This window comes from Malania oleifera, chromosome 11, assembly GCF_029873635.1.
Source record: "Malania oleifera isolate guangnan ecotype guangnan chromosome 11, ASM2987363v1, whole genome shotgun sequence".
NCBI lineage: Eukaryota > Viridiplantae > Streptophyta > Magnoliopsida > Santalales > Ximeniaceae > Malania > Malania oleifera.
The window spans coordinates 37,679,561-37,707,401 of NC_080427.1; the positions used below are offsets into that span (position 1 = coordinate 37,679,561).

The 27,841-nt window shown below is 36.5% G+C and overlaps 1 protein-coding gene across 3 annotated transcripts; it reads right to left on the reverse strand.

The window, feature by feature from the left end:
• Window positions 1-346: 346 nt before the first annotated feature.
• Window positions 347-21,887, reverse strand: LOC131167371 (nuclear transcription factor Y subunit A-7-like). Of its 3 annotated transcripts, XM_058126162.1 has the most exons (7): window positions 21,641-21,887; window positions 20,453-20,731; window positions 18,236-18,351; window positions 5,123-5,194; window positions 1,535-1,699; window positions 803-978; window positions 347-718 (listed from the first exon to the last, which is right to left on the reverse strand). In XM_058126162.1, the coding sequence occupies exons 2-6, from the start codon at window positions 20,673-20,675 to the stop codon at window positions 820-822; spliced, it is 735 nt and encodes a 244-aa protein (XP_057982145.1). In that variant the 5' UTR covers window positions 20,676-20,731; window positions 21,641-21,887; the 3' UTR covers window positions 347-718; window positions 803-819. The 3 variants fall into 3 exon arrangements, with proteins under 3 accessions (XP_057982145.1, XP_057982146.1, XP_057982147.1); XM_058126163.1 differs by having other exon boundaries at window positions 347-978; window positions 21,641-21,845; XM_058126164.1 differs by lacking the exon at window positions 5,123-5,194 and having other exon boundaries at window positions 21,641-21,831.
• Between the last annotated feature and the right edge of the window lie 5,954 nt (window positions 21,888-27,841).

Consider the following 27,841-nt stretch of genomic DNA (forward strand, 5'->3'; position numbering starts at 1 on the left):
AAGCTTGAGGTTTCCAACCAAAAAAAAAAATTAAAACCAAATATAAGATTGAGCTTGTTTGAGCGTCTCAGAGAGAGAGAGAGAGCTTAATGCAAAATTATAAAGTTATGTTACCTAATTAAATCACTGTCTCGGGGAGAGAGAGAGAGAGAGAGAGAGAGAGAGAGAGAATTGTAAGAATGAACATAGTGCATCATAAGAAATTATTAAGTTCCAGCTATCTAATTAAATCACGTATTGGTTGAACCATGAGAACGAACATAGTGTGTCATTACGTGATTAGGGAATCTAGGGTACTTTTATCATCCACAGAAGGCCTAAAAACATTGATCGAAACCAAGAAATATTGGCGTTAAACATTCAAATTTTTTCATTCCACACATCTCTATAGTGCTCAAAATGGAAACAAAGGATGAATGGCAACTTCAATTTCACAAATGTCAGCAGCCTAGGCACATGAACCCATTCATCACCCACCCTGTACAAGTAAGAAAGAAATATGACCAAGGAAACAATATCCATCCATTCCCCTGACTTGGTTTAAAAGAAGGAAAAGAAAGAGCCAAGAATGACTTGCAGGGAACTACTGTTTCCCCTCTGGTGGATTGCTTGTGTGTGTTTGGGGATGAGGAGGGGGTTCGACGTCTCCGGCTTCATCTTTACACCACTGCCATTTGGATAGTTGCTTGAGCAACCCTCACAGAAGAAATGCGTGCGACTGGATAATGAAGGGTTAAGGTTAAGATGCTGAGAGGATGGCATGTACCGAAAGTGAAAAGTCTATGAACTACTTATTTTGTACCTGTTCCGAGCTTTGAGCTAACCCACTTTTGGCACACTCTCATGCTTGCAAGAGTTCGTAACTGCCTCACGATTGCCATTCACAGCAGCAGCAGTATTCTTTGTGTTCAGGAAACGCCCGCCACAACCCCTGGCCCTTCTCATCGCATGCTGGTGCCGAGATTCGTGAAGATATGGCTTTTGAGCATAGAAAGAGAAACCAGAGACACATAATCAATAACTCAAAGAACTCAATCTGGCCGACAGACACCTGGGATTCTACTGAAGTTCTGATTTACACTCAACAAGCACATTATAGCTTGCTAAGCTATGGTGAAATCCTTTCCACGCAAGCGTCAAAATATTGTTTTCTTCAGATAATAATTATGGTACATCATTAGCACATCATATTCTTCACACAAAAACATGGTCCCCATCCTTCATATGAGTGCCAAAGGCACTTTTATTGAGGAAAAGACACTGTAACATGGTCATCTGATAGAAAGAAACTGCCTACTTATTTTGTGCTAATGTTTCACCATTTGTCACACCAAAACCCCATTATAATCCCAGCTTTCCTGCACTATTTTTATAAATTTCTAAATGATCTTTAATTGCCTACAAAAATTAGAAGTTGCACCTAATACATGTGATACATGGTATAATGGTAATGAAGCAATTTGACTATGTAAACCATGGCAAAAAACATGCACAGGCGTTTACACAGGCACTAACATGTATATACACAACTTACCTTCCTAACTTTTATTAGTTTTTTTTCCAGCTCAGCCTTTGCACGTGATTGTCTTCGCCTTAGAATTCCATGGTACTGCTTGGCATTCACATAAACAGGCTCCTCCGCCATTTCAAGGGGCAAAGCCATTCTACTGGAATGCAATGCAGGAAAACAAGAATGAACCTAGCACAAATTTTTGAGGAATGTTAGGCACCCAATTTCCTATCTGAACACATTTGTCTTAATATTCTTGCTCTATATACACACACACAGATATATATATATATATAAATACGGACTGAGGGAGAGAGAACACCAGAATACATATTTCCCTAAATATTCTTGCTCTATTTATACACACATATACATATAAATATGGAGAGAGAATGATAGAGACTGCCCATCAAACAATTAAAGAGTAGCAAGGCTACCCATTGCTGGCATTAGAACTTGACTCCTGTCATCATAGCTTAAGCTTTAAGCTTAAGAAAATTTCACTTGTGATTGTCCCACATAGGAAAATTAGGAATAAGATGGTTGGCTTATATATATAGGCAGGTCCATGTAGTTGGTGCTCACCTAAATATATCAAACCTGCAGATTGACTCGCCGATGCTAACAAGTGCAAGAGTGTTACAATTAGAGGAATAAGTGTGTAACCAAGACCAATACAACAACAACAAAAAAACCAAACCGTAAGTCCCACTAGGTGGGGTCGGCTATATAAATCATCTTCCGCCAATTTATGCGATCATGAACCATTTCTTTTGACAAATTAAGGAATATTAAATTCTTACTCATTATCTCCTTCCAAATTATTTTAGGTCTATCCCTACCTCTTCTACTGCCCCCCACCGTAACTAACTCACTCTTCCTAACTAGCGCACTATGTGGCCTACGTTGCTAGTATCCATACCATCTAAGTCGTCCCTCTCTTATCTTATCTTCTATAAAAGTTACACCTAACTTACCGCGAATATGTTCATACTTTAATTTATCTTTCAATATTATACCACTCATCTATCTAAACATTTTCATCTCGGCAACTTTTACTTTTTGGATATTCTGTTTTTTCGTCGCCCAACATTCTAATCCATATAACATAACTGGTCTTATAGTTGTCTTATAAAACTTTCCTTTCAATTTTAAGGGTATTCTACGATCACAGAGCACACTTGAAGTACTTTTTCATTTTACCCAACCTGCTTTAACTCTATGTATTACATCATCTTCAATTTCTCTTCCAACTTGCATAATAGATCCAAGGTATCAAAATCTACAAATGTTATTTATTTCTTCATCATCAAGTTTAACTTTGTCTCTAATATTCCTCCTACCATTACTAAAATTACATTTCATATATTCTGTCTTATTTCTACTTATCCTAAAGCCTCTAGATTCCAAAGCTTTTCTCCATAATTTTAACTTGGCCTCTACTCCGTCCCTACTTTCATCAATTAATACAATATCATCTGCAAACAACATATACCATGGAACCTCCTTTAAAATACTCTTAGTTAGTTGGTCCATCACTAAAGCAAAAAAATAAGGGCTAAAAACAAATTTTTAATGTACACTTATGGTGATTAAAAATTCTCTAGTTTCTCCATTTATAGTCCTTACACTAGTCATTACTCCATCGTACATATCCTTAATGACATCAGTATACCTACTACATACACCTTTTTTTTCTAAAACCCACTATAGAACTTCCCTAGGTATCCTATCATATGCTTTCTTTAGGTCAATAAATATCACATGCAAGTCCCTTTTCTTTTCCCTAAATTTTTCCATTAATCTTTTTAAAAGATGTATAGCTTCTGTGGTAGATCTCCCAGGCATAAAACCAAATTGATTTTCTGAGACCTTCGTTTCTAACCTTAATCTTTGTTCAACTACCCTTTCTTATAGTTTCATAGTATAGTTTCATAGTATGACTTATAAGTTTAATTCCACGATAGTTATTACAATTTTGAATATCTCCTTTATTTTTGTATATAGGTATTAAAGTGCTTTTTTTCCATTCATTAGGCATTTTCTTAGTTTTTATAATTGTATTAAATAAATTAGTAGGATTGGCTCCCAAAGGGGATGGTTCTTGCTCAAGGAGTTATAGAGACTTACAAATGAGGGGGATACTGTTGGTAATTTCACTCGTGAGAGTTGTTTCGAATCTGAAAAATTAAGCGGAGAATGAGTGACTTATATACCCATGGATGGGTCCTAATAGCTTAAGATTTTAAGCTGAGTTGGTGCTCGCCCATATATATTAAGCCCACATGACAACTCCTCGATGCTAACAAAAGCATTTAACAATCCATTTCACGTCAAACTTGTCAGCAACAAATCTTGAAATTTTTAATAGTGAGAGTTGTCCCACATCATAAAATTAAGTGGAAGATGAGTGACTTAGGTACACATGGATGAGTCTCAACTGCTTAAGTGGGTCAATTTGGTACTCATCCATGTATATTAAGTCTGTCTGATGATTCCCTGATGCGAATGGAAGCATTTAAATCCATTTCAATGTCAATCTCTCTCTTTTTTTTTTTGGATAGCATCATAAGAATTTAATCTTATCGATTGGATTTTGAATTGTGCAATACAAATTAATAATCAGGATTCTAATTCCAGATATCCAACCTTCGCCTCAAATATTGCATTTTTTTCAAAGCCCTAAATACTTGTTGGGCTTGCTTTAAAAGTTCAATTCAGCCCTCTCTTTCTTCTTTTCATTATGAAGGATTTCAAGTTCTTTCAAAGTACTTGCAATGGCCTGATACACATTGTCAACCCACAACCTAACAGCTTAATCGTTTAGGAAAAGTGGTAACTGGTAATCTAACAGTACTGTAGTTCAGAATGATAGTGATTTAACTTTTAGACTAGTGACAGTTGAAAGTTAAAACAGCAGCACAGCAAACAAGCCTCGATAATTCCTTTTAGAAGTCATATTAAATATGGGGAACAAGCCTTGACGACCACCATGAAATTCCATGTCCAGCAGGGGCAGGCATTTTTAGCCTCCAATAAAAACAAAATGTACTTCACTGACCATAACCCAAAATTTTTTATGCATTATCCTCCCTCTCATCTACTTTCCATGTTTCCACCAACAATTCCAACCACCTATTCCACGAGGAAACTACTTCCTATATTTCCTTATGAAAATTTTTGAAAAAAGAAAAAGATATAGCTGACATTTTTGTTTCTAGAAATGGAAAAGAAGCAGAAAATTATCCTTTTTCCATGGGTAATGCCAGGAACATGAATCAATGATGGTGCATCTGATCTTATTTGAAAATTTATTGAATAAATTGGACTCAGTAGTAGAATTTTAATGTTAATGGACTGGGCCATGTCATCAGGTGGGAAACCTCTCTTATAATTTTCATTCAAAAGACATTACAGCGCATGAAGCTTAAAGAACACGATTCAAAGAGGATAACAAAGGGAGTCAAACCTAGCAAAAGGGCTCTTTGAAATCATTGATTTTGTAAACAACAAATATTTAATATAGTTGATCAACAAAGTGGCAAATCAAGCATGGCAAGCAGCAACCAAAATGTCAATTCACACATGCTACACAGGATAAAGTTTGCATACCAAAGCTTGAGGTCCATAAGCAGGCACTGCTCCCCCATAAAATGGATCAGAATATGGATATGATGCACATGCCTGCAGACAAGTTACACTTTAAGCTTCTGCATCCGTAAATATCATTAAAAAAAATAGAAAATGTAAGCAAGAAATAGAGGTACTTTTTGATTGATTAACCCCGAGGAAGTTTTGAGTGTTGAAAGGTGAATTTGTGGTAAATTTGACTCATCAATCCATGAAGAATATTCTAGCCACCGTGTGAATGGCGTAGACATGTGCAGCAGAAATTGGAACAGCAGCAGCCCATGTGATTCAATGGAGGTGCACTGCCGTGTCAAAAAATGGCAACCAAATCCATTTTTGAATTTTGCTTCTTCTTGTCAAATGTGGCTGCCACCTACTGAGTTTGTGAGCCTATAAATAGGCATGGTTGTTTAGTGTTGTAATGTGTGGAGTTCAATGGAAAAGTGTAGTGAGAGAAAATCTTCCCCTTTATGTAATCCGTCGATTTCTTTTCAATTGAGTGTTTTGTGAGTTTTATCTCTCTCTGAGGATTACAACCAGTGTTCTCGAACCATCAACTCCACCCATCAGTGGTATCAGAGCGTAGAAGATCCTGGGAGACCAAATTTCGCCAAACAAACGAATAGTGACATTTTTTTGAAATTTGCCCAGATTTGAAGTTGCTCAGAATCAAAATTAGAGCATACCATCATGTAGAGCTCGTAGAGATCGTACCGTCCAGTCAAAGTTTTGTTGACCATCACTTGTTTTTTCTACGTTTCGCTTTTGTTCAGACGAGAGGTTGAAGAAGGTGACCCTGGCCCGGCCTGCTAGCCCGCCAACCCAGTCCAAAGATTGGCTCGTTTACATTATTTGGGCCGTTTCAACCCAATTATGACCGGGTCAAACCCATTCCTTAGGTTTTTCAACGTTCCGAACGCATTGGCGGCATCTGTATTGCTAAATTCCAACACTAGAACCTCGTTTTGATATATTCAAAACTTGACGGTGAACGGAACCACACAAGCGCTCATCCTGAAGCTGACGAAAGACAACTATGAAAATTGGTGCATTCAGATGAGAGCCCTACTTGGTGCTCAATATGTCATGGACATCGCAGAAGATGGGTACAAGGAAGCCCTATCCAAAGAAGCTAGAGCATTGATGTTCGATGCTCAAAGAACAAACCTCTGCGCTGACTGAAAAAGGGACTAAAAGGCTAAATCCATCATCTACCAGGGTCTTGATAAGGCCACGTTTGAAATCATCGCCTCCGCCATGACGTCCAAAGAAGTCTAAGAGACTCCCAACTGGACCTACAAGGGTGTTGGCAAAGTGAAGAGGATTCGCCTCCAAACTCTACGAGGTGAATTCGAATCCTTACAAATGAAGTTTACTGAGTCCATTGCCGAGTATTATACTCGTGTAATGGTGGTTGCAAACTAGCTAAGAGGAATGGAGAGGTTCTTACAGACACGAGAATATGTGAGAAAATTTTGCGATCTTTGGATCCAAAATTTGATTACATAGCCGTGACTTTAGGGGAAACAAAAGATCTGGAGACCATGTCAGTAGAAGAACTTGTGGGTTCACTATAAGCCCACGAGCAGAAGATCAATAGAAGAAGTGATGGCAAAGCACTAGAGCAGGCCCTACAGTCAAAACTATTTTTATTGATGGGAGATACGAGCAAGGGGAACATCACATCATGGACAAGGGCAAAGTCGAGGATCTTGGGAAAGAGGATCTGGATATTCTGAATCCAAAGGCGGAGGTAGAGGCGGACAAAGATCCACAAGAGGAGGACGTGGACAATAGAATAACATCCCGAGAGGAAGAGGGCGTGGAAGAAAAGGCGGTTACAACAACCGTCCGAACGTTGACAAAGGTAACATCGAGTGCTACAATTGTCACAAGTGGAGTGTTGGGGTAGACAACCAACTGAGAAGGTTAGCGAGGAGGCTAATTGTTGGCCTTACAAGGCTTAGAATCTTATTTTGATGACAACAAACCAAAGGAACTTAACACGTTTTGCTAAGATAAGTTTCAAGGCTAAAAAGCTTTTATAAAGACATCAAACTCAAAAGTTCTTATAAAAGATCAAGTTCCTAAAAGATCAAGCTCAAGTGGTTAAAGATGATCACATATCGTTAGAGACATGGCTCATGACAAAGTAAAAGTCAATTGAAGGAAGAAGCTCAAGAGAGATACAAAGAATGGAAGTCAATACATGAAGACTTAGCGCTTAGAAAGTTCTTTTAAGAAGTCTCATGTAAGTACTTCAAACGATTTCAATATGGATGCATGAAACTCTTAGGTTAATTACTTAGACCTAGTTACCTTTTAAAATACTTGGAAAATATTTTTATAAGGTTAAAAGTTACTTCAAAAGGGTTCAAGATGATCACATATGGTTAAAGATGATCACATATGCTTAGAGACATGGCTCATGACAAAGTAAAAGTCAATTGAAGGAAGACGCTCAAGAGAGATACAAAGAATGGAAGTCAATACATGAAGACTTAGCGCTTAGAAAGTTCTTTTAAGAAGTCTCATGTAAGTACTTCAAACGATTTCAATATGAATGCATGAAACTCTTAGGTTAATTACTTAGACCTAGTTACCTTTTAAAATACTTGGAAAATATTTTTATAAGGTTAAAAGTTATTTCAAAAGGGTTCAAATTATTTTTGGAATGAAAAATACCAAAACAAGATTCTCCAAATTCACTTCTTTTTTCTATATCTGCATTGATGTGCAATTTTCTCTATTAATGGTTTATTATCTTAAAAATTCTTCAACATGAAAGTTGTGGGGTTTTCTCTTAACTTTCTGTTGATACCAAGAACGTCCAATTAGGAGTTGTATAGAAAAAATTATACCCAAAATACTGAAGGGTGGTTGATGCTGACAGCAAGTTCAGGCAATTGACCATATCTGATTAGTTACCTGACATGCCAAACATAACAACTTCAGTCGATTGACCCTATGAGTCCAGCCGATTGAACTCATTCTGACTTTGAATTTTCGCTGATTTTTAAAGATCAGCCAACTGACCCCGAAGTTTAGTTGACTGACCTTCGTAAAATTCAAATTTAAACAGCGAAGAAAAGTTTCCAAATTAGATTGCTTGACCCCCAAACTTTATAAAAACTTGGGAAACACTCCAAGCAACTTGGGCAACGCGAAAAAAATTAATTTTTAACTCTATAAATACATGATCAACCCAAGAATTAAATCACCAACAAGCAGCAATCAAGCTATATACTCTCTACTTCTCAAAGCTATTGTGTGAATGCTCTTATTGATCAACTTGCTGTGATTTTACTGAGAAAAGCTCACGATTCTTTGCACATTTTACTTAGTCATTAAAACCAAGAAAGAATCCCGGTGATAAATTACTTAAGCTTCATATTTCTATATTGTTATTTGATTGAAGAATATTGTGACATTCAAATTGTACTAATCTACTCTTGCAGAGAGTTTCTTTGTACACAAGAATTGTTCTTATTTCTCTTGTTATCTTTGACGGTTCAGGTTTGTTGAATCGTTGGATTACCAAGCGTGGGGTATCGCTTGGACAGGAGGGCTATCCTACTTGAAGGATTGTGTAAACGATTTGCTCCGCCCAGTTAAGGGAGTGACATAGTGAAATCCTTGGATGGTTTACCTAAGGCGAGGACGTAGGCGGGTATAGCTGAAACTCGTAAAATCTTTGTGTCTTTCTCTTCCCTAATCTCTTTAATTTTCTGCATATATAAATTGCGTGGATGCTTACTTGATTGTTGGAAATTAATTTGTTATTGGAAATTGCTAAAACCTTAAAGGGAGTACGTTGGTTGATAAATATCAAAATTTGCAAAAACCTTAAAGGGAGTACGTTGATTGATAAACATCAAAGTTTGCGGAAACCTTAAAGGAAAACGTCGATTGATAAACATTAAAGCTCATTAAAATAATGATTTGTTTCATACTTAAATCCAAGAAACATATTTGATATCAAAAACAGAATTTTGAAAGGCTGCTGAATTTCTAAGTTTGATCCTTATCAGCATACTAGATTGTTTGTTGGATTGACATATTCAAAAGGATTGTTGGTTGGACTCATGAGGTTGTAAATCAATATCATTGTAATTGTGAGATTGTTGAATATTAATTTGTTGGGTTAACTCTTAACTAAAGAAACTCGTAAAACAAAGAGGTTTCAAAGAAAATTTTAAAAACCCAATTCATCCCCCCTCTTGGAAATACACCTTACTTCTCAATCTTGCATAAGCCGAACCAGTAGCCAGAGAATCGTTGATGCTGATGGTGCACAACTCAACCCAATAGGACCAAAATGTTTGGTACCTTGACTCTGGACCTAGCAACCACATGACTGGCAAAAAGAACTTGTTCACTGAACTTGACAAGAAAGTTCAGCGAGAGATATTGTTCGGCAATCTCTCTAAAGTCCCAATCCAAGGGAGAGGAGATGTTCTGATCAAGTGGAAGGATGGAGATCACGCTTTTATCTCCAATGTTTACTATGTTCCAGACATGAAAACCAACATCTCTAGTCTCAGACAGCTCGTGGAGAAAGGCTACCAAATTAGCCTTAGAAACAAGCAGATGCTGATTTCATACGCTTGAGAGAAGTTGGCCACTCGAGTTAATATGGCTAAGAATCGGATGTTCTCTCTTGCCATCCATCATGACACACCAAAGTGTCTGAGTGCAGTCATCAACAACAAAGATTGGTTGTGGCATTTGAGGTATGGACATCTCAACTTTGAAAGCTTGAAGAAGCTGGGAAGCAAGAAGATGGTGTATGGCTTACCCAACATTCACCACCCGAATAAGATGTGTGAGAGCTGTGTTCTAGCAAGCAACACAAAAACAGCTTTGGAAAGTAAGTTGACTGGAGGTCTACCATGCCGCTCCAGCTAGTGCACACCGACGTGTGTGGTCCTTTGAACCCAGTTTCAAATGGACATAATCGATACTTCCTCACCTTCACCGACGACTACAGCAGGAAGAATTGGGTCTACTTCCTGAAAAGGAAGTCGGAAGTATTCGACAAATTCAAAAGTACAAAACTCTTGTGGAGAAGCAGAGTGACTACCGCATCAAGTCACTCCTATTAGATCAAGGAGGAGAGTATACAACAGAAGCTTTCCAGGAATTTCTTAGGCAACAAGGAATCCAAAATCAGTTCACACCAGTCTATACTCCCTAGTTGTACGATATAGCTGAGAGGAAGAACCGCATAATACTTAACATGGCCAGAGGCATGTTGAAAGATAAGAATATGCCTAGAAGTTTCTGGGTAGAAGCAGTATTGTGTGCGGTCTATTTGCTTAACAGGTGTCCTACCAAAAGCCTTGATACAAAGACGCCGCATGAAGCTAAGTACTCACAAGCCCAGTGTGAGTCATCTTAGAGTGTTTGGCTCTAGAGCCTACACCAAACTTCCGAATGCAAGAAGGATAAAGTTAGAAGACAAATGAGAGAAGTTTATCCTTGTTGGATACAACAGCAGTAATATGGGATATCAGCTATACAATTCCATCACAAAGAAAGTCATTTTCATTCGGGGTGTCTTTTTTAAAGAAAATGAATCCTAGAACTAGGACCAAACTGAAGCCTCTAGAGATACAAAATTGACACTTGAAGGAGAAGAGCCTACACAAACAAGAGAAGTGGTTTTCGGGCCACAAGCACCTGGAGATCAGTAGACATCTCCACGTGGTTTTCCCTCACCATGGAGGAATGAAGTTCCATCACCGATTGAGTGAGAACTTTCATATATGAGGCCTAGAGGAGCTTGTACCTTAAAAGATCTGTATGAAAATATAAAACCGATGGAAGAGTATGTCACTCTATATTGTCTGCTGTTGACTAGTGATCAAGTTAACTTTGAAGAGACTAACGAAGAAGCCAAATGGAGAAAAGCAATGGGTGAGTAGATTCATTCCATAAAGAAGAACAAGACTTGGGAGTTGATTACTCTCCCGAAGGGCTGCAAGAACATTGGTGTCAAATGGGTCTACAAGCACAAAAGGAATGCTCAAGGTGAAGTCCAAAGATACAAGGCAAAGCTTGTTGCCAAGGGCTACAAGCAGAAAAAGGGGATCTACTATGGTGAAGTATCTGCCCCAATTGCCAGACTTAAGACCATCAGACTACTGATTTCACTAGCAGCACAGAATAGATGGAAGATTTATCAATTGGACGTGAAATCAGTATTTCAGAATGGTTTTATTGAAAAATAAATCTATATTGATCAGCCACCTGAATATGTGAAGAAGGGTAAATAAAATAACGTGTACAAGATGAAGAAGGCACTATATGGCTTGAAGCAAGCCTCTCTTGCTTGGAACATGAGGATTGATGATTACTTCGAGGCAAATGGATTTGAAAAATGTACTTATGAGCATGCAGTATATGTGAAGATGGAGACAGACAGAAGCATACTAATTGCTTGCTTATATGTTGATGATTTGATCTTCACCGGCAATAATCCAACAATGTTTGACACTTTCAAGAGGAGCATGGTCAAAGAGTTTGAGATGACGGATATTGGCCAAGTGGTTCATTTCCTTGGCATAGAAGTTGTACAAAGTAAAAAAGGAATCTTCATCTCCTAGAGTTACTATGCGAAAGAGATTCTAAAGAAGTTTGGGATGGAAAAATGCAATCCTATGACAACTCTGGTTGAAATAGGATTGGAATTGAGGAACAATGAGCAAGAAAATGTTGATCTCACCTATTTCAAGAGCTTGGTTGAAAGCTTGAGGTACTTGACTTGTACTAGGCCAAATATACTCTATGGAGTTGGACTACGATCTGATGGGTGGAGTTGATGGTTCGGGATCACTGGTTGTGATCCTCAGAGAGAGATTGAACTCACAAAACACTCAATTGAAATGAAATCAATTGATTACATAAAGGGGAAGATTTTATCTCACTTATTTCTCTCACTACACTTTCTATTGAACTCCACACATTACAACACTAAATAACCTTGCCTATTTGTAGGCTCATCAAACCCAATAGGTGGCAGCCATATTTGACAAGAAGAAGCAAAATTCAAAAATGGATTTGGGGGCCATTTTTGACATGGCAGTGCACCTCCATTGAATCACATGGGCTATTACTATTCCAATTTCTGCTGCACATGTCTACACTATTCATGTGGTGGCTAGAATCTTCTTCATGGATTGATGAGTCAAGTTTACCACAAATTCACCTTTCAACATCCCCCCCTTAAACTTGACTCTCTTGCCTTCGTCATGCCGAACATCATCTTCAATCTTGCAAAATTATCATGCTTGAGTGACTTTGTGAAAATATCAACAATCTAATCATAAGTCCTGCAAGAAAACAATTCCACTTCCTTGTTCTTCACATGCTCTCTGATGAAATGATACCGAGTATCAATATGTTTGCTTCTCTCATGAAAGACCGAATTCTTCGCAAGAGCAATCACTTATCAATTTGTCGATGTAGACCTTTGTGGGATCATCTTGTGGAAACCCCAAGGTACTTCAAAACATTTCTGACCCAGATACCATGACAGACAACTGAGTTGACAACAACATACTCAACTTTACATAATGACAGCGTTACGATGGGTTGTTTCTTCTTTGATGACCATGTAAATGTTGTATTTCCCATGAAGAATGTACATCCAGACGTGCTCTTTCTTTCATCCAAATCTCTTCCCCAATAGCTATCAGAATAGTCAATAAGTCTGCAATCTTCAATTGATGAATAGAACATACCAGCATTGATGGTACCCTTGACATAACGGAATATCCTCTTTGCTGCATTCAAATGGGACTAATCAGGGGTCTCCATGTACCTGCTGACTAGTCTAACTCCATAGAGTATATCTAACTTGGTACAAGTCAAGTGTCTCAAGCTTCCAACCAAGCTCTTGAAATAGGTGGGATCAACATCTCCTTACTCATTCTTCCTCAATTCCAATCCTGTTTCAATCGAAGTTGTCACGGGGCTGCATTTTTCCATCCCAAATTTCTTCGAAATTTGTTTCGCATAGTTACTATGGGAGAAGAAGATTCCTTTTTCGCTATGTACAACTTCTATGCCAAGGAAATGAGCCATTTGGCCAATATCCGTCATCTCAAACTCTTTGACCATGCTCCTCTTGAAAGTGTCAAACATTTCTAGATTATTGTCAGTGAAGATCAAATCATCAATATATAAACAAGCAATTAGCATGCTTCCATCTGTCTCCATCTTCACATACAACGCATGCTCATAGGCACATTTATCAAAATCATTTGCCAAGAAATAATCATCAATCCTCATGTGCCAAGCACAAGGGGCTTGCTTCAAGCCATATAGTGTCTTCTTCAGCTTGTGCACTTTATTTTCTTTGCCCTTCTTCACATATCCAAATGGCTAATCAATATAGATTTCTTCCTCAAGAAAACCATTCAGAAATGCTAATTTCACGTCAAGTTGATAAATCTTCCATCTTTTCTGTGCAACTAGTGAAATCAGTAGTCTAATGTTCTCAAGTCTGGCAACTAAGACAAAAACTTCACCATAGTAGATCCCCTTTTTCAGCTTGTAGCCCTTGGCAACAAGCCTTGCCTTGTATCTCTAGACTTTATCTTGAGCATTCCTCTTGGTCTTGTAAACCCATTTGACACCAATGGTCTTGCAGCCCTTCAAGAGAGTGGTCAACTCCCAAGTCTTGTTCTTCTTTATGGAATGAATCTCTTCATCCATTGCTTTTCTCCATTTGGCTTCTTCGTTAACCTCCTCAAAGCTAACTAGATCACTAATCAACAACAGACAATATAGAGTGACATACTCTTCCATCAATTTGTATTTTCATACAAATCTTCTAAGGTACGAGCTCCTATGGGCCTCATATCTGAAAGTTCTCGCTAAATCAATGATGGAGCTTCATTCCTTTGTGGTGAGGGAAAACCACGTGAAGATTTCTGTTGATCTCCAGGTGCTTGTGGCCCAACAGCCACTTCTCTTGTCTATGCAGATTCTTCTCCTTCAAGTGTCAATTATACATCTCTAGAGGTTTCAGTATGGTCCTAGTTCAAGGATTCATTTTCTTCAAAAATGACATCCCGGCTAAAAATGACTTTCTTTGTGATTGGATTGTATAGTTGATATCCTATATTACTATTGCCGTATCCAACAAGGATACACTTCTCTCCTTTGTCTTCCAACTTTGTCTTTCTTGCATCCAAAATTTTGGGGTAGGCTATGGAGCCAAACATTCTAATATGACTCACACTGGGCTTGTGAGTACTCCAAGCTTTATACAACGTCTTTGTATCAAGACTTTTGGTAGGGCACTTGTTGAACAAATAGACCGCACACAATACTGCGTCTACTCAGAAACTTTTAGGCATATTCTTATCCTTCAACATGCTTATGGCCATGTTAAGGATTGTTCAATTCTTCCTCTCAGCTACACCGTTCAACTAGGGAGTGTAGGCTAGTGTAAACTGATTGTTGCCTAAGAAATTCCTGGAAAGCTTTTCTTGTATACTCTCCTCCTTGATCTGATCGGAGTGACTTGATGCTATAGTCACTCTGCTTCTCCCCAAGAGCTTTGAACTCTTTGAATTTGTCGAATACCTTCGAATTCCTTTTTAGGAAGTAGACTCAAGTCTTCCTGTTGTAGTCGTGGTGAAAGTGAGGAAGTATCGATTATGTCCATTTGAAATTGGGTTCAAAGGACCGCACACGTCGGTGTGCACTAGCTGGAGCGGCGGTAGCGACGTGGTAGATCTCTAGTCAACTTACTTTCCAAAGTTGTTTATGCGTTGCTTGCTCAGAACACAGCTCCCACACATCTCATTCAGGTGGTGAATGTTTGGTAAGTCGTACACCCATCTTCTTGCTGCCCAGCTGCTTCAAGCTTTCAAAGTTGAGATGTCCATACCTTAGATGCCACAGCCAACCTTTGTTGTTGATGACTGCACTCAGACACTTTGGTGTGTTATGATGGATAGCAAGAGAGAACATTTGATTCTTCGCCATATTGACTCGAGTGACCAGCTTTCCTCGAGTGTCTGAAATAAGCATTGGCTTGTTTCTAAGGCTAATCTGGTAGCCTTTCTCCACAAGCTGTCCAAGACTCAAGATGTTGATCTTCAAGTCTGGAACATAGTAAATATTGGAGATAAAAGCGTGATCTCCATCCTTCCGCTTCATCAGAACACCTACTCTCCCTTAGACTAGGACTTTAGAGAGATTGCCGAAAGATATCTCTCGCTGAACTTTCTCGTTAAGTTTAGTGAAGAGGTTCTTTTTTCTAGTCATATGGTTGCTAGCTCCAGAGTAAAGGTAACAAACATTTTGGTCCTGTTGGGTTGAGTTGTGCGCCATCAGCATCAACGATTCTCCGACTACTGGTTCGACTTCTGCAAGATTAGCCTCTTCGCTAACCTTCTCAGTTGGTTGTCTACCCCAACACTCGTTGCTGTAGTGACCAAACTAGTGACAGTTGTAGCACTCAATGTTACTTTTGTCAACGTTCTGACGGTTGTTGTAACCACCTCTTCTTCCACGTCCTCCTATTGTGGATCTTAGTCCGTCTCTACCTTCGCCTCTGGATTCAGAATATCCAGATCCTCGACCTCACCCTCGTCCTCGTCCACGATATGACGTCCCCCCTTGCTTGTATCCCCCATCAGTCAAAGATAGTTTTGACTGTAGGGCCTACTCCAGTGCTTTGCCGTCACTTCTTCTATTGACCTTCTGCTCGTGGGCCTATAGTGAACCCACAAGTTCTTCTACTAACATGGTCTCTAGATTTATTATTTCCTCCAGAGTCACAGTTATGTAATCAAATTTTGGATCCAAAGATCGCAAAGTTTTCTCATATTTCCATTCCTCCTTAGTTGGTTCGCAACCACAATTACACGAGTATAATACTTGGCAATGGACTCAACAAACTTCATTTGTAAGGATTCGAATTCACCTCGTAGAGTTTGGAGCCGAATTCTCTTCACTTTGTTAGCACCCTTGTAGGTTTGGTGGAGAGTCTCCTAGATTTCTTTGGAAGTCATGGCCAAGGCGATGATTTCAAACGTGGCCTCATCAAGGTCCTGCTAGATGATGGACTTAGCCTTGCAGTTCCTCTTTTAGTCAACGCGGAGTATTGTTCTTTGAGAGCATCGGACATTGATGCTTCAGCTTCTTTGGATGGGGCTTCCTCGTACCCATCTTCTACTATGTCCATGACATCTTGAGCACCTAGTAGGGCTCTCATCTGAATGCACCAATTGTTGTAATTGTCTTCCATCAGCTTCGGGATGAGAGCTTGTGCGGTTCCATTCGCTATCAAGTTTTGAATATATCAAAACAAGGTTCTGGAGTTGGAATTTGGCAAAATGGATGCCGCCAATGCATCTGGAACATCGAAAAAACTTAGGAACGGGTTTGACTCGGTCAAAATTGGGTTGAAACAGCCCAAATAATGTAAACAGACCAATCTTTGGACAAGGCTATCGAGCTCACAAACTGAGGCCAGGTCACCTTCTTCAACCTCTCTCCTGAACAGAAACGAAACGCAGAAAAAACAGAGTAGTGGTCAACAAAACTTTGACTGGGTGGTACGAGCTCTACTCGATGGTATGCTCAAATTTTGATTTTGAGCAACTTCAAATCTAGGCAGATTTAAAAAAAAAAAAAAAAACAACCCTATTCGTCTATTTGGCGAAATTTGGTCTCCCAGGTTTCTCTACGCTCTGATACCACTGATGGGTGGAGTTGATGATTCGGGATCACTGGTTGTGATCCTCAAAGAGAGATTGAACTCACAAAACACTCAAGCATGATAATTTTGCAAGACTAAAGATGATGTTTGGCATGACAAAGGCAAGAGAGTCAAGTTTAAGAGGGGATGTTGAAAGCTGAATTTGTGGTAAACTTGACTCGTCAATCCTGACCAGTCCCATTTGAATGCAGCAAAGAAGATACTCAACTATGTCAAGGGTACCATCAATGATGGTATGTTCTATTCATCAACTGAAGATTGCAAACTTATTGGCTATTTTAATAGTGATTGGGGAAGAGATTTGGAAGAAAGAAAGAGCACAATTGGGTATATATTCTTCATGGGAAATACAACATTTACATGGTCATCAAAGAAGCAACCCATCGTAACGCTATCATCATATGAAGCTGAGTATGTTGCTGTCAACTCAGTTGTCTGTCATGGTATCTGGATTAGAAATGTTCTGAAGTACTTGGGGTTTCCACAAGATGATCCCACAGAGGTCTACATCGACAATTGATCAACGATTGCTCTTGCGAAGAATCCAGTCTTTCACGAGAGAAGCAAACATATTGATAATCAGCATCATTTCAACAGAGAGCATGTGAAGAACAAGGAAGTGGAATTGCTTTCTTGCAAGACTTATCATCAGATTGCTGATATTTTCACAAAGCCGCTCAAGCATGATAATTTTACAAGATTGAAGATGCTACTCAGCATGACAAAGGCAGGAGAATCAAGTTTAAGGGGGGATGTTAAAAGGTGAATTTGTGGTAAACTTGACTCATCAATCCATGAAGAAGATTCTAGCTACCATATGAATAGTGTAAACATGTGTAGTAGAAATTAGAACAGTAGCAGCCCGTGTAATTCAATGGAGGTGCACTGCCATGTCAAAAATGGCACCCAAATCCATTTTTGAATTTTGCTGATTCTTGTCAAATGTGGCTGCCACCTACTGAGTATGTGAGCCTATAAATACGCATGGTTGTTTAGTGTTGTAATTTGTGGAGTTCAATAGAAAGTGTAGTGAGAGAAATAAGTGAGAGAAAATCATCCCCTTTATGTAATCCGTCGATTTCATTTCAATTGAGTGTTTTGTGAGTTCAATCTCTCTCTGAGGATCACAACCAGTGATCCCGAACCATCAACTCCACCCATCACTAAGTTCATAATCAGTACTACTAGCTGTATATTTAGTACTTCATAGTTTACAAAAGCAAACAGATTTCAAGACCCTGGTGAATGGGTGACTGTGCAGCCTGTGTTCGCATTTGTGCATGCATGTGTGTGTGTGTGTGTGTGTGTGTGTGTGTGAGAGAGAGAGAGAGAGAGAGAGAGAGAGAACTTACAACTGAGTGGCCAACAAGTTCCAGCTGTGCAGGTGGCATGAGGTATTCGCCCATTGTTTGAGGCATTATGGGCACTGCATGATGCGAACGGTGCTGTTCTTGTCCACAATGTCCATCTATGCATGAAAGAAATATCTTCATCAATATCAGCATGTAAAAATTTTATGTTCTTTTGCAAGAAAAAGTAACTATTACCAGAGACTCAAAGCATAAACAACTCCTTTTTATGACTTCACAAAACGCTGGAGCAAATTGACTCTTAGAAAAATTTTGTCAAACTCCCAAAATGGCTAAGGAAACTACAGTGTTGTGGAAACTGTATTGTTTAGGGATTCTTTCAGAGGTACGTGGAGTTATTTCAAGGAACGTTTCCTATTAGTGCCTTTTTCTTATGCTAAAAGGACATTCAGCTGCTATATAAATATAAAGGTATGACATCAGTAGAGGTACAAGAGAGAGATACCTATGGAACTATGGTAGAATCAAGGGGAAGTTTTTGGTTACATCTTTGTGTGTGCAAGACTTGGGGATAGACTAAGGAGACCTTGTAGCCCCAATGTTTCACCAACTCAATTTTGATGATAACTAACTATTTAGATTAATGTGTGCTGAGTTTGAGTTGTGATTCCACATGATTTACAATTTTATTGAATTAAAAAATCTCGAAGATAAGACTTTGATTTTTTAATCTCTTTGCTCTTATATTTCATTGTAATTGTTTAAAACTTCATGCATAACCACCATCATATGCCACAAGGAACTTAAAATAAGTAAATAGGCTTAAACAAGGCTGCTCTATGCAAATATGCTAGGACTTAAGAGCAGTCAACACCAAAGCCAGAAAGAATGACTCGTAAAACTCTATATTGAAAATATCGTCCTCTCAATCTCTCCATATTCCTTTCGCTTGCTCATTTTCTTCAAGAGATCCATTTTCACAAACTTTAGTGCTACATATTGATTTTTTTCTTGGGAATTTAAACATCTTTGAGTTTGTAGTCGTATATTTCATGCTAAGTGAGGATTCAAACCTCTTGTATCAATAATTGTTTAATTGCGCTACCCCCAACTGAAAGCAAAGTGATTTTAAGGTGTTTGGTGATTGTGGAACCTCAAGGTGGTTGTAGCTTGGGATAGCCAAACTACTATAAAGGAGTTTGCATCGCTCCCTCACTTTTCTTACTATTTGTATTTGTGTGTATTTGTTTGAATAAAATACATCCTCTATCCTATTGATTTAATTTTTGAATTAAACTATTAGTATTAAACTTTAATTAAAATTTAAAGCCCAATTCACAACCCCCCTTCACTTCCTTTCTCAGGCCGCCTCTGGGATAAGTGACCAGTGAGGTGTTTGTTCTCATGTGTTTGGTTTGGTCTAAGGTGTTACTCCATACATTGCATTGTTCTCTACGCTATAACAAATCTCTCTCTTACATCCGTGGGCACAACCCAGATTGGGTCAACCATGTTAGTTCTTGTTGGGTTTTTTGAGGATTTTATCCTATTTTTTCATTGCTCACCATTTCATGCTTCTGCCATGCATAATACTAAACAACATGGCTACTTAAAATAAGGGGCCATTATCTAGTAAATTGGTAGGAGTTTCAGGCCAATAAGCATAAGCATATAGGACCGAATCAATGGAGAAGCAACTTCAAGAAAAAATGCCAAAGGTCAAAAGTACAAATAATAAGCACACAACTTATATCACAATCCTTATAACATGATCCACAAAGATCATATAAATGGTTGGGCAGCCCTTCAAACAAGATTTATATGTATTTAAATTTGAATATATTTTACCCAATATTGTAAGGCTTGGGTATTATTATGGCAGAGTTTCAAATTTTCTTGTTAACTATTATATCCCTATATAAAAACTATTTCATTCCTGTCCTATTCCATTCAATGAACCAACAAAAACTTTTTTCTGAACCATTACTTCTCTTTAATGAAAAGCAAAGAAAGATAACACAAAGCTGATGCATCCAAAATAAAATGGCCCAACATTACAGGGAAAATTTGAATCAAATTTAATTATTCTCCACCAAGGTCATTGAATTCCCTTCATTCCACTGTCCTTTTCACTCTAATATTGTATAAAACCTATTAACCAACCAGGAAGCATGTAAATCTCATTCTGTTTGAACAAACAACCGTTATGAGAGCATTTTCATAAAGCAATTTCTGTAGACAACAAAAGAATTGAAGTACCTAATTGTGGAACCACAGCACTATGCATATCTTTATTGGCATCAGTTCCCTCCTCCTGCTGGCTATTAGTTTGTGATCTGTTCATCGCAGCCTCCAATCCACCATTGGGATGTTTCAACGTGATTTGTGAGTGCCACCAAGGTTGAGAACAGTTAGCGTACTGTTTGTTGCAATTTGCACCAGTTTCTACTCGATCTGTGCTATCTGATTGCTGGTGCATCATTTGAACTTCTGGAATTTATGATTCCCTAACTGGAGTAAATATTGATATGGCTAATGCTGTATAAGAGAAAAAAAAATTGATAAAAGGAAAAAGGATGAGGCAGATTCCGGTACATATACACATGCATGTGAAAACGCAAATGCACTGAACAAAAGGAAATCATGGACATTCAAGAATTCAACTCTTTTAAGAACTAAAGCTTACAATTTTCTTTTCACGTACAGGAGCATTACCATAATAGAAAAATAAATAAACATTGGTGGTAATAATAAGAAAAAACAATAATCAAGCTAATCTCCACAACTCAAGAAATGAACAATCAAGCTGTCAAACTAGAAAATATTCTAACCACAAAACAAAATCTCAATAGCTATACAAAGAGAGAAATACAATTACTTCCTTTTTCTCTGTTTCAAAAGCTACAACAGGATTTCAAATTTTCGGAGAAAAGGATTTCAGTTCCATAAAATTAGCAATGCATATTATATTTCCCAAGACAAATTAAATTAATTACAAATCAAACTGGAAGATAAACTAAAATTAAAGTAATGAAGCAAGTCATCAAGCAGTGTAATTAGTAATTAATCACTTTTCGTTCAATAAAAATATGCCAACCACTCAATTTTCTTCACGAATAAACAACGACAAGTCAATACAAAGCAAAAGAAACTAAAAAAAAACTTTAAAAAATGGGAAAACCCAAAGAACTAATCTCAGAGCTGACACTTGTAAAGTTTCAGTTTAGACCCAAATAAGAATATATATTTGATATTTCAAATTCACAAGCCGGTCGCTCGCAATCCGACCAGATAACAAAGAATTCAAGACGAAAACAAACAAAAACTGGTTTCCGATAAACCCTTTTGCTCGCACACAAAGCCCATCGAATAAAAAACGAGAACAGATGCATAAAAGTCCGAGAAGCTGATCGAAAGACAGTGAAGGGTCTACTGAAGAACACGTACCGGAGGCTACTCAGAAAGAGGCGTAGAAACGCTGAATTTCTGTGTCACAAGAGGTAGAAAGATTCAAGGAAATCCATATATTGGCGAATTGACAATTGAAACTTTAGTGGAAGATGATCTCACCGCAAACAAAAACAAAGTTCGGATTGAAATAAAAAGTCTGGATTAAACAAATATAAGTGTTCATTTCTTTGTCTGTTTTTTTGGGGTAAAAGCTTTTTGATTTGGATATATTCACATTTCACAGAGCACGTCACTTTCCGTCTCCCGCTTAAAAAATAAAAACACCTCGCGGATTAACGGACGGAAATACCCCTGCTTTCTTTCTTTATGACGTCAGTATCCCTTTCCTAGTATAAAGACAATTTTGTCCTTCAAATATAACGGTGCTAATTTTAATTGTGCCCCAAAAATGGCTACGTGCATTTTGTAGTTTGGAAAATATAATTTTTAAAATTAAAATTGAGATTTGGTTGAAAACAATTAAATCAAATTTATACCATAAATTTACACTTTAAAAAAATTAATTAGGTATTTTTTTAGGAAAAAATCGAAGCATGATTGAACTAATAAAAATTAAAAAAGATATTTTCAATAGTAAAGTTCTTTGATTATGTTTTTCATAGATGATCGCGACTAAAAATCTAAGAGTCACAAAATAATATCCTAAGATTATGAAAAAAAATAATATTATATTTCACAAGCTCATAATCACATGATAGTAATAAAAATTAATAAAATAAGCAAGTCCCATTTTATAATGTTCCACTCTATTGCTGCTTTAGCCATTGATGACACAAACCCATAACACTAAGTTTTTTTCAATCTTTGAATAAGCTTTTAACTAATTTTTGTCTAATAAAACTTTTCACGAGAAAAATTATAATTTTCATATAAAGTAAAAAAAATAGTTAACATTTTATCAATACAGATAATGTGCAAATAACATTTTTAAACAAATATATACGACATTGAAATGACAGCAACACTGATTGAACTAAACTTGTTGAAATGCTTGAACAATGAGCTCGTGAATCAATTACACGATCAATTCATGATTGGGTTAAACATTATTCTTTTGAATAATCTTTTATTTAAAAAATAAATAAGTAATATTTTTAAAAATTATATCATTTGTTCACACTCATAATAAGTAGGCCTCGAAAATTTAAACGACCTTTGAATAAATACTTCCTATTCAAATTTTTTAAAACTTATTTTATAGGACTAAATAAATTAGTTATTCGGGATTTCAATTATTGTTTCATTCTCTTATAATTATTCATATACGACCCAACGAGGATAGATGCCGCTATCGAAAATTTGAAAATAAAACATATTTTAGGTAAAAAGCCTCCAAATCAGCCAAAAGGTGAAAATGACAAAAGGAATAAAGGGAGGTGAGGGGAAAAGGGGCAAATTGGTCCAAGAATATTTTTTTACATATTTTTTAAAACCAAGGGGCACATTAATTAATCAAATATAATCATTTCATAATCCGTGATTAATTATTATAATTAATTGTCTTATTATTTTAACACTCCTCCCTTATGCTTGATTTGACACCACAACGTGCCCACCACATCTGGATAAGGACCAGCCTGTGGGTCCCATCCTCCACCCACCCGTCCGCCACGTGGGCTGCCGAACCACCGTCCGTCGCCCAGCCGACGCCGTGACAACAGTCGCCGTCGAGGGCTGTGGGCCCTGTCGTGGCCGTAGGTAGCAACCGAGATCACTTCCCGGGGAACGGACGACACGCGCTGGTCACGTGATGGTGGGGACCACTTGCACGCTTCCCGGCGCTTGTGGGCCTCGCGGAAGGCAGCCACTGGGATTTTGCCACGTTGAGTGTCTCAGAAGGTTCGGGAACGTTAGCGACAGCTCATGCCAGCGTGGCTCATGTGGGCCGGGTTTGTTTTGGGCTTTATCTTTATGTGGGCTGAGAGGATGCTGTTTTGGGCTGGAAGGTAATGGTATGGTTCTAACTTGGGCTAGGTCGGCCCATCTCACCATTTGGAAGGATTTGGAAATGAATTTAAGAAAATAACCTTGTTTATTTTGTGATTTTTTTTTTTGTGATTCGTTTTTCACTATTTTTAAGAAAATAAAAAATGATATTTTATGATTTTTAGTTGTTTGTTAATATGTTGCCAAAATATTTGAATGTACAGAAGTAACTTTTTTTAGGTTATAATATTCATTTTGTATAATATTTTTGTTTTAATTAAATAAAATGACCATATGAATTCAAATTATAATTAAAATAAAACAACTATAACATTTTAAAACATTTAAAAAATAAACGCCAATTTAAAAATATTTTACCTTTTTTTCAATTATCATGTACCATAAGAATTTGACTATAAAGTGTGTTTTGGAATAATAATTAAGTAAAATAATTATAATAATACTATTTATAAATTTTAAATTTGTGTTCTTTTATACTTTCTTATTCTAATTATATTTTTTAATTATTATTTGATTGAAGGACAAAAATGTAAATTTATTCAATGACGTTTTTAGTTTGTTTTAATTTTAAAAATATTAACCTCATAGGTTATTAGTTTTTAATTTTTAATTTTTAGTTCTAAAATTTTGTTTTTATTTTTTATTTTCATGACAATGATATAATCAACCTCTTAAACTAAAGTCCAATCTCATGATTCAAGAAATGGATGCAATTATTGTAAATTTTGATTTAAAAAATCAAAGAAATATAGCGAAAATATCAGATTGAGCTCAAATGTCAGGATTGATGACTTCGATATAGTGGATAGAAGTCGGGATAAACATACTTTGGTTTTAGTTTATTTCACTCTAAATCAAAATCAAAATGACTGCTAATAGTTGGAGAAACTATAAATTTGTTCATTTGTTAATGCATCAAAATTATAATCGATAAATTTCAATTTTATTTAGGAAACATCTCAACGACCAAAGCTTGAGACATTCTTATTGAAAGTCAGCAGTATCTTTATAGTGATGAGAAGATATATGAAATGAAAGATAAACTACCTACCTCCCGTTGTACTAAAACCCCATATCAACTTTCAATTGACTTAAAAAAAATTCATTTCTACTTTGACTCTAATACTAGCAACAATCAAATGGCTATGGTTAAATAGAGTCATAAGGCAACATTATTTTTAGGCCAAAGTTATTCCATGTATAACTTGTATATTAAAAAAAAAATGTTTTCTTTTGACATACTTTTTTTTTTTTTCCCCTTTTAGTGTTCTTTGCTTTGCACTATTCTTCACTACCTTGCTCTAGTAGTCTTCAATTGTTCTTGTCTACTCTTTCCTCTTTCTTTCTTTTTTTTTTAAAAAATTGTAAGCTCACATAGATTTTAGTTTCATAATTGCAAACAAAATTAAGTTTACTGAATAATTTTAAAGGTCGTGGGTGCACATATACTCTTCCCTCCTTCAATGCATGTGCTAGGAGAAATTGTATAGAAACCTCCCCCCTGTACGTGTTTATGTGTCTATTTCCTAAATTCTACACATATTAAAAATTGATCATCCTCTTTACATGTCAGGTATTAATGAATGTAAGATCAATTTATTACATGTCTAACATCTAAAATACAGACACATGGATACGTAGAAGAAAAGGACCCCTATATAACTTCCCATGTGATAGGCAGGTAATCTTATTTCATCTTACTTATTTGTTATGATCATGAAGGTCCTTATCAAGTTCTTTCAAATTACAAGCATTCATGAGAGTCTTAAACGTAAATGCAGTAGAAGTTCTATTACTAGTCTAACATTTGATTTTTTTCTCAAGAATATTTGAAGTATGCTCAAAGTATCAAAAATGTAATTTGCAATTTCTAGCTACCTCATTTCAAGCTTTGAGAATATTATGTTTAATTTTGCTTCTAACATTAATGAAGCCCATATAACCAATCTCTTGGTGTTGATACCAATTGAATATTTTGAAGTTCCCTAATGAGTAATGACAAAGAAAATAATCAAAAGGGTCTATCAATCTCTTGTGAAAGGAAAAAAAAAAAGGGTCTCTTTAATTAATCAAGTCCATATTACCTTAATATTCAAGGGTATTGGAGCAACTCTTTTTTTGTTTTTTTTTCTTAGTGCCATTAATAAAATTTACATACAAAATATACAAATACAACATATTTAGTTTGCAAAATGATATGGGTATGCAAGGAATACTTAGAATGAGAAATTGGACGGGAATATTATGAAATTAAGTGAAAATTTTGATTTCCACTAATCCCAATTTCATTCCATTCTTATGTAGCAAACACACAAGAAATAGAATTAGGAAACAAAACATAAAGGGAGTGTATCTTAAACATATAACAAATTAGTCTTTTATTAATATCAGACACATAACAGGGGGGACTTGTTTCCAACATGTTTATAATTTAAGGCAAGTCCCCGGTATAATTTTCCTAAAAAAAATAAACATTTTTTTTAAAGTACTTTTTATAAATACTTGTGTCAATAACTAATGTTAATTTTACACTTAAATAAGCATATATTTTAAAAAGTACTTTTCAAAACTATTTTTCTAGGAAAATAAATATTTTCTAAAAAATAATTTATGAAAAAAAAGTACTTATAATAAGTAATTCTAAATTATTTTTAGATAAATTGTAACAACCCAAAAAAAATATTAATTAAAAAAATTTATTATTATTAATTGATTAATTATTATTAAAAAATTAATTAAATTAGAAAATTTGAGGATTGTGTGTGTGTGTGTGTGTATATATATATATATATATAAAATCTATCCTTATATAAAAGTATAGATAAAGTTATTATATAATAAAGTTTAAAGTAAGGATAATGGAAAGAAAAAAGAAAAGAAAACTTAGTGCTTAAGGTTCTGAACAAAGCAGGAAAGGAAAGAAAAAGGAGAAAAAAAAAAAAAAAGCTTCACGTGCAGAACAACAAGGAAGGAAAAAGGAAGAAAAAAAAACTCTCTCAGTTCACGCTCTCCACTCCTCCTCTCTCTATGACTTCGCGGCGGATTCTCGTCCAATTGAAAATCAAAAAATACCATTAGACTCCATTCTCCACCACCGACATATCTACCGAAGTGGATTTGTGGTAGGAGTAACGTGGGCATATCTCCTGGGGTAAGGTAAATTCTTATTCTTATCTCAATTTTTTCTTAAATTTTAAGTCAAATAGGTGATCGGACACCACCACGAGAATTTAGAAATGATTCTCTAGAAATCTAGCGAAGCGGATTTCTTGTGGGATCGTTGTAGACATAGCCTCAAAATTAGGATAAATGGGTTATTTAGAAATTAATTATTATTTAATTATTGTAAATTAGGAAATATTAAAATAATATTTTATTAGGGTTGATTTGATTGAATCAGGATTCGGGTTATTGCTGCAGGTATAATTTTGGGAACCCTGTTGGCGTGGTTCAGGGAATCAGGTAAGAAAGAATAAAATTATATCAGTATTTTATTAAGGTGAACCAGTCATTTACGAGCATATGAAATTTATTATTTATCTATATGATTTTTAAAACCGCCTGAGTACTAAAAAATGATAATTTTGTTTAAGATTTATATTTAGGATAATTGCATATGATATTAAATTCGTGTGACATGGAAACAATTTTTCCTAATAAATTGAATATGAATTACTGTGGTATTTGGGTTTGCATGTAGGGATGTTTTGAATGATTATGACGTGATGAATGAATTGCTATGTTTGACTCATGTGTGGAAACGTATTGATCCGTTGGATTATTGTGTGGGAATGTGAATATGTTGGATATATGTGTTGTAGTGACCCGAAAAATAAATAGTATTTAAATGATAAGAGTGAGGAAAATGGGAACAAGAACGGAAGGAAGCAGTAGATTTCGTCAACGACATTGCATTTTGGAGAATATAATTTTAGGAAACTACCAAGCTTCGTTGACGAATGCAGGATTTCGTCAACGAAGCTCTTCAGGATTTCGTCGACGAGGTCCCATTTCGTCAACGTGAAAATACCGAGGGAAGGATTGGGCTGCTCTGAATTTCGTCGACGAAGAGTAAGGTTCGTCGACGAATTTAATGAAGGACTCGTTGATGAGGTGACGTATTTCGTCGACGAATCTAGCCCTATAAATAGTGAAAACTCAAATTTTTATCACATTTTCAGTTCTCTCTCTCTCTCTCCTCTCTCTCTCCTATGGTCTCTCTCACTTCTC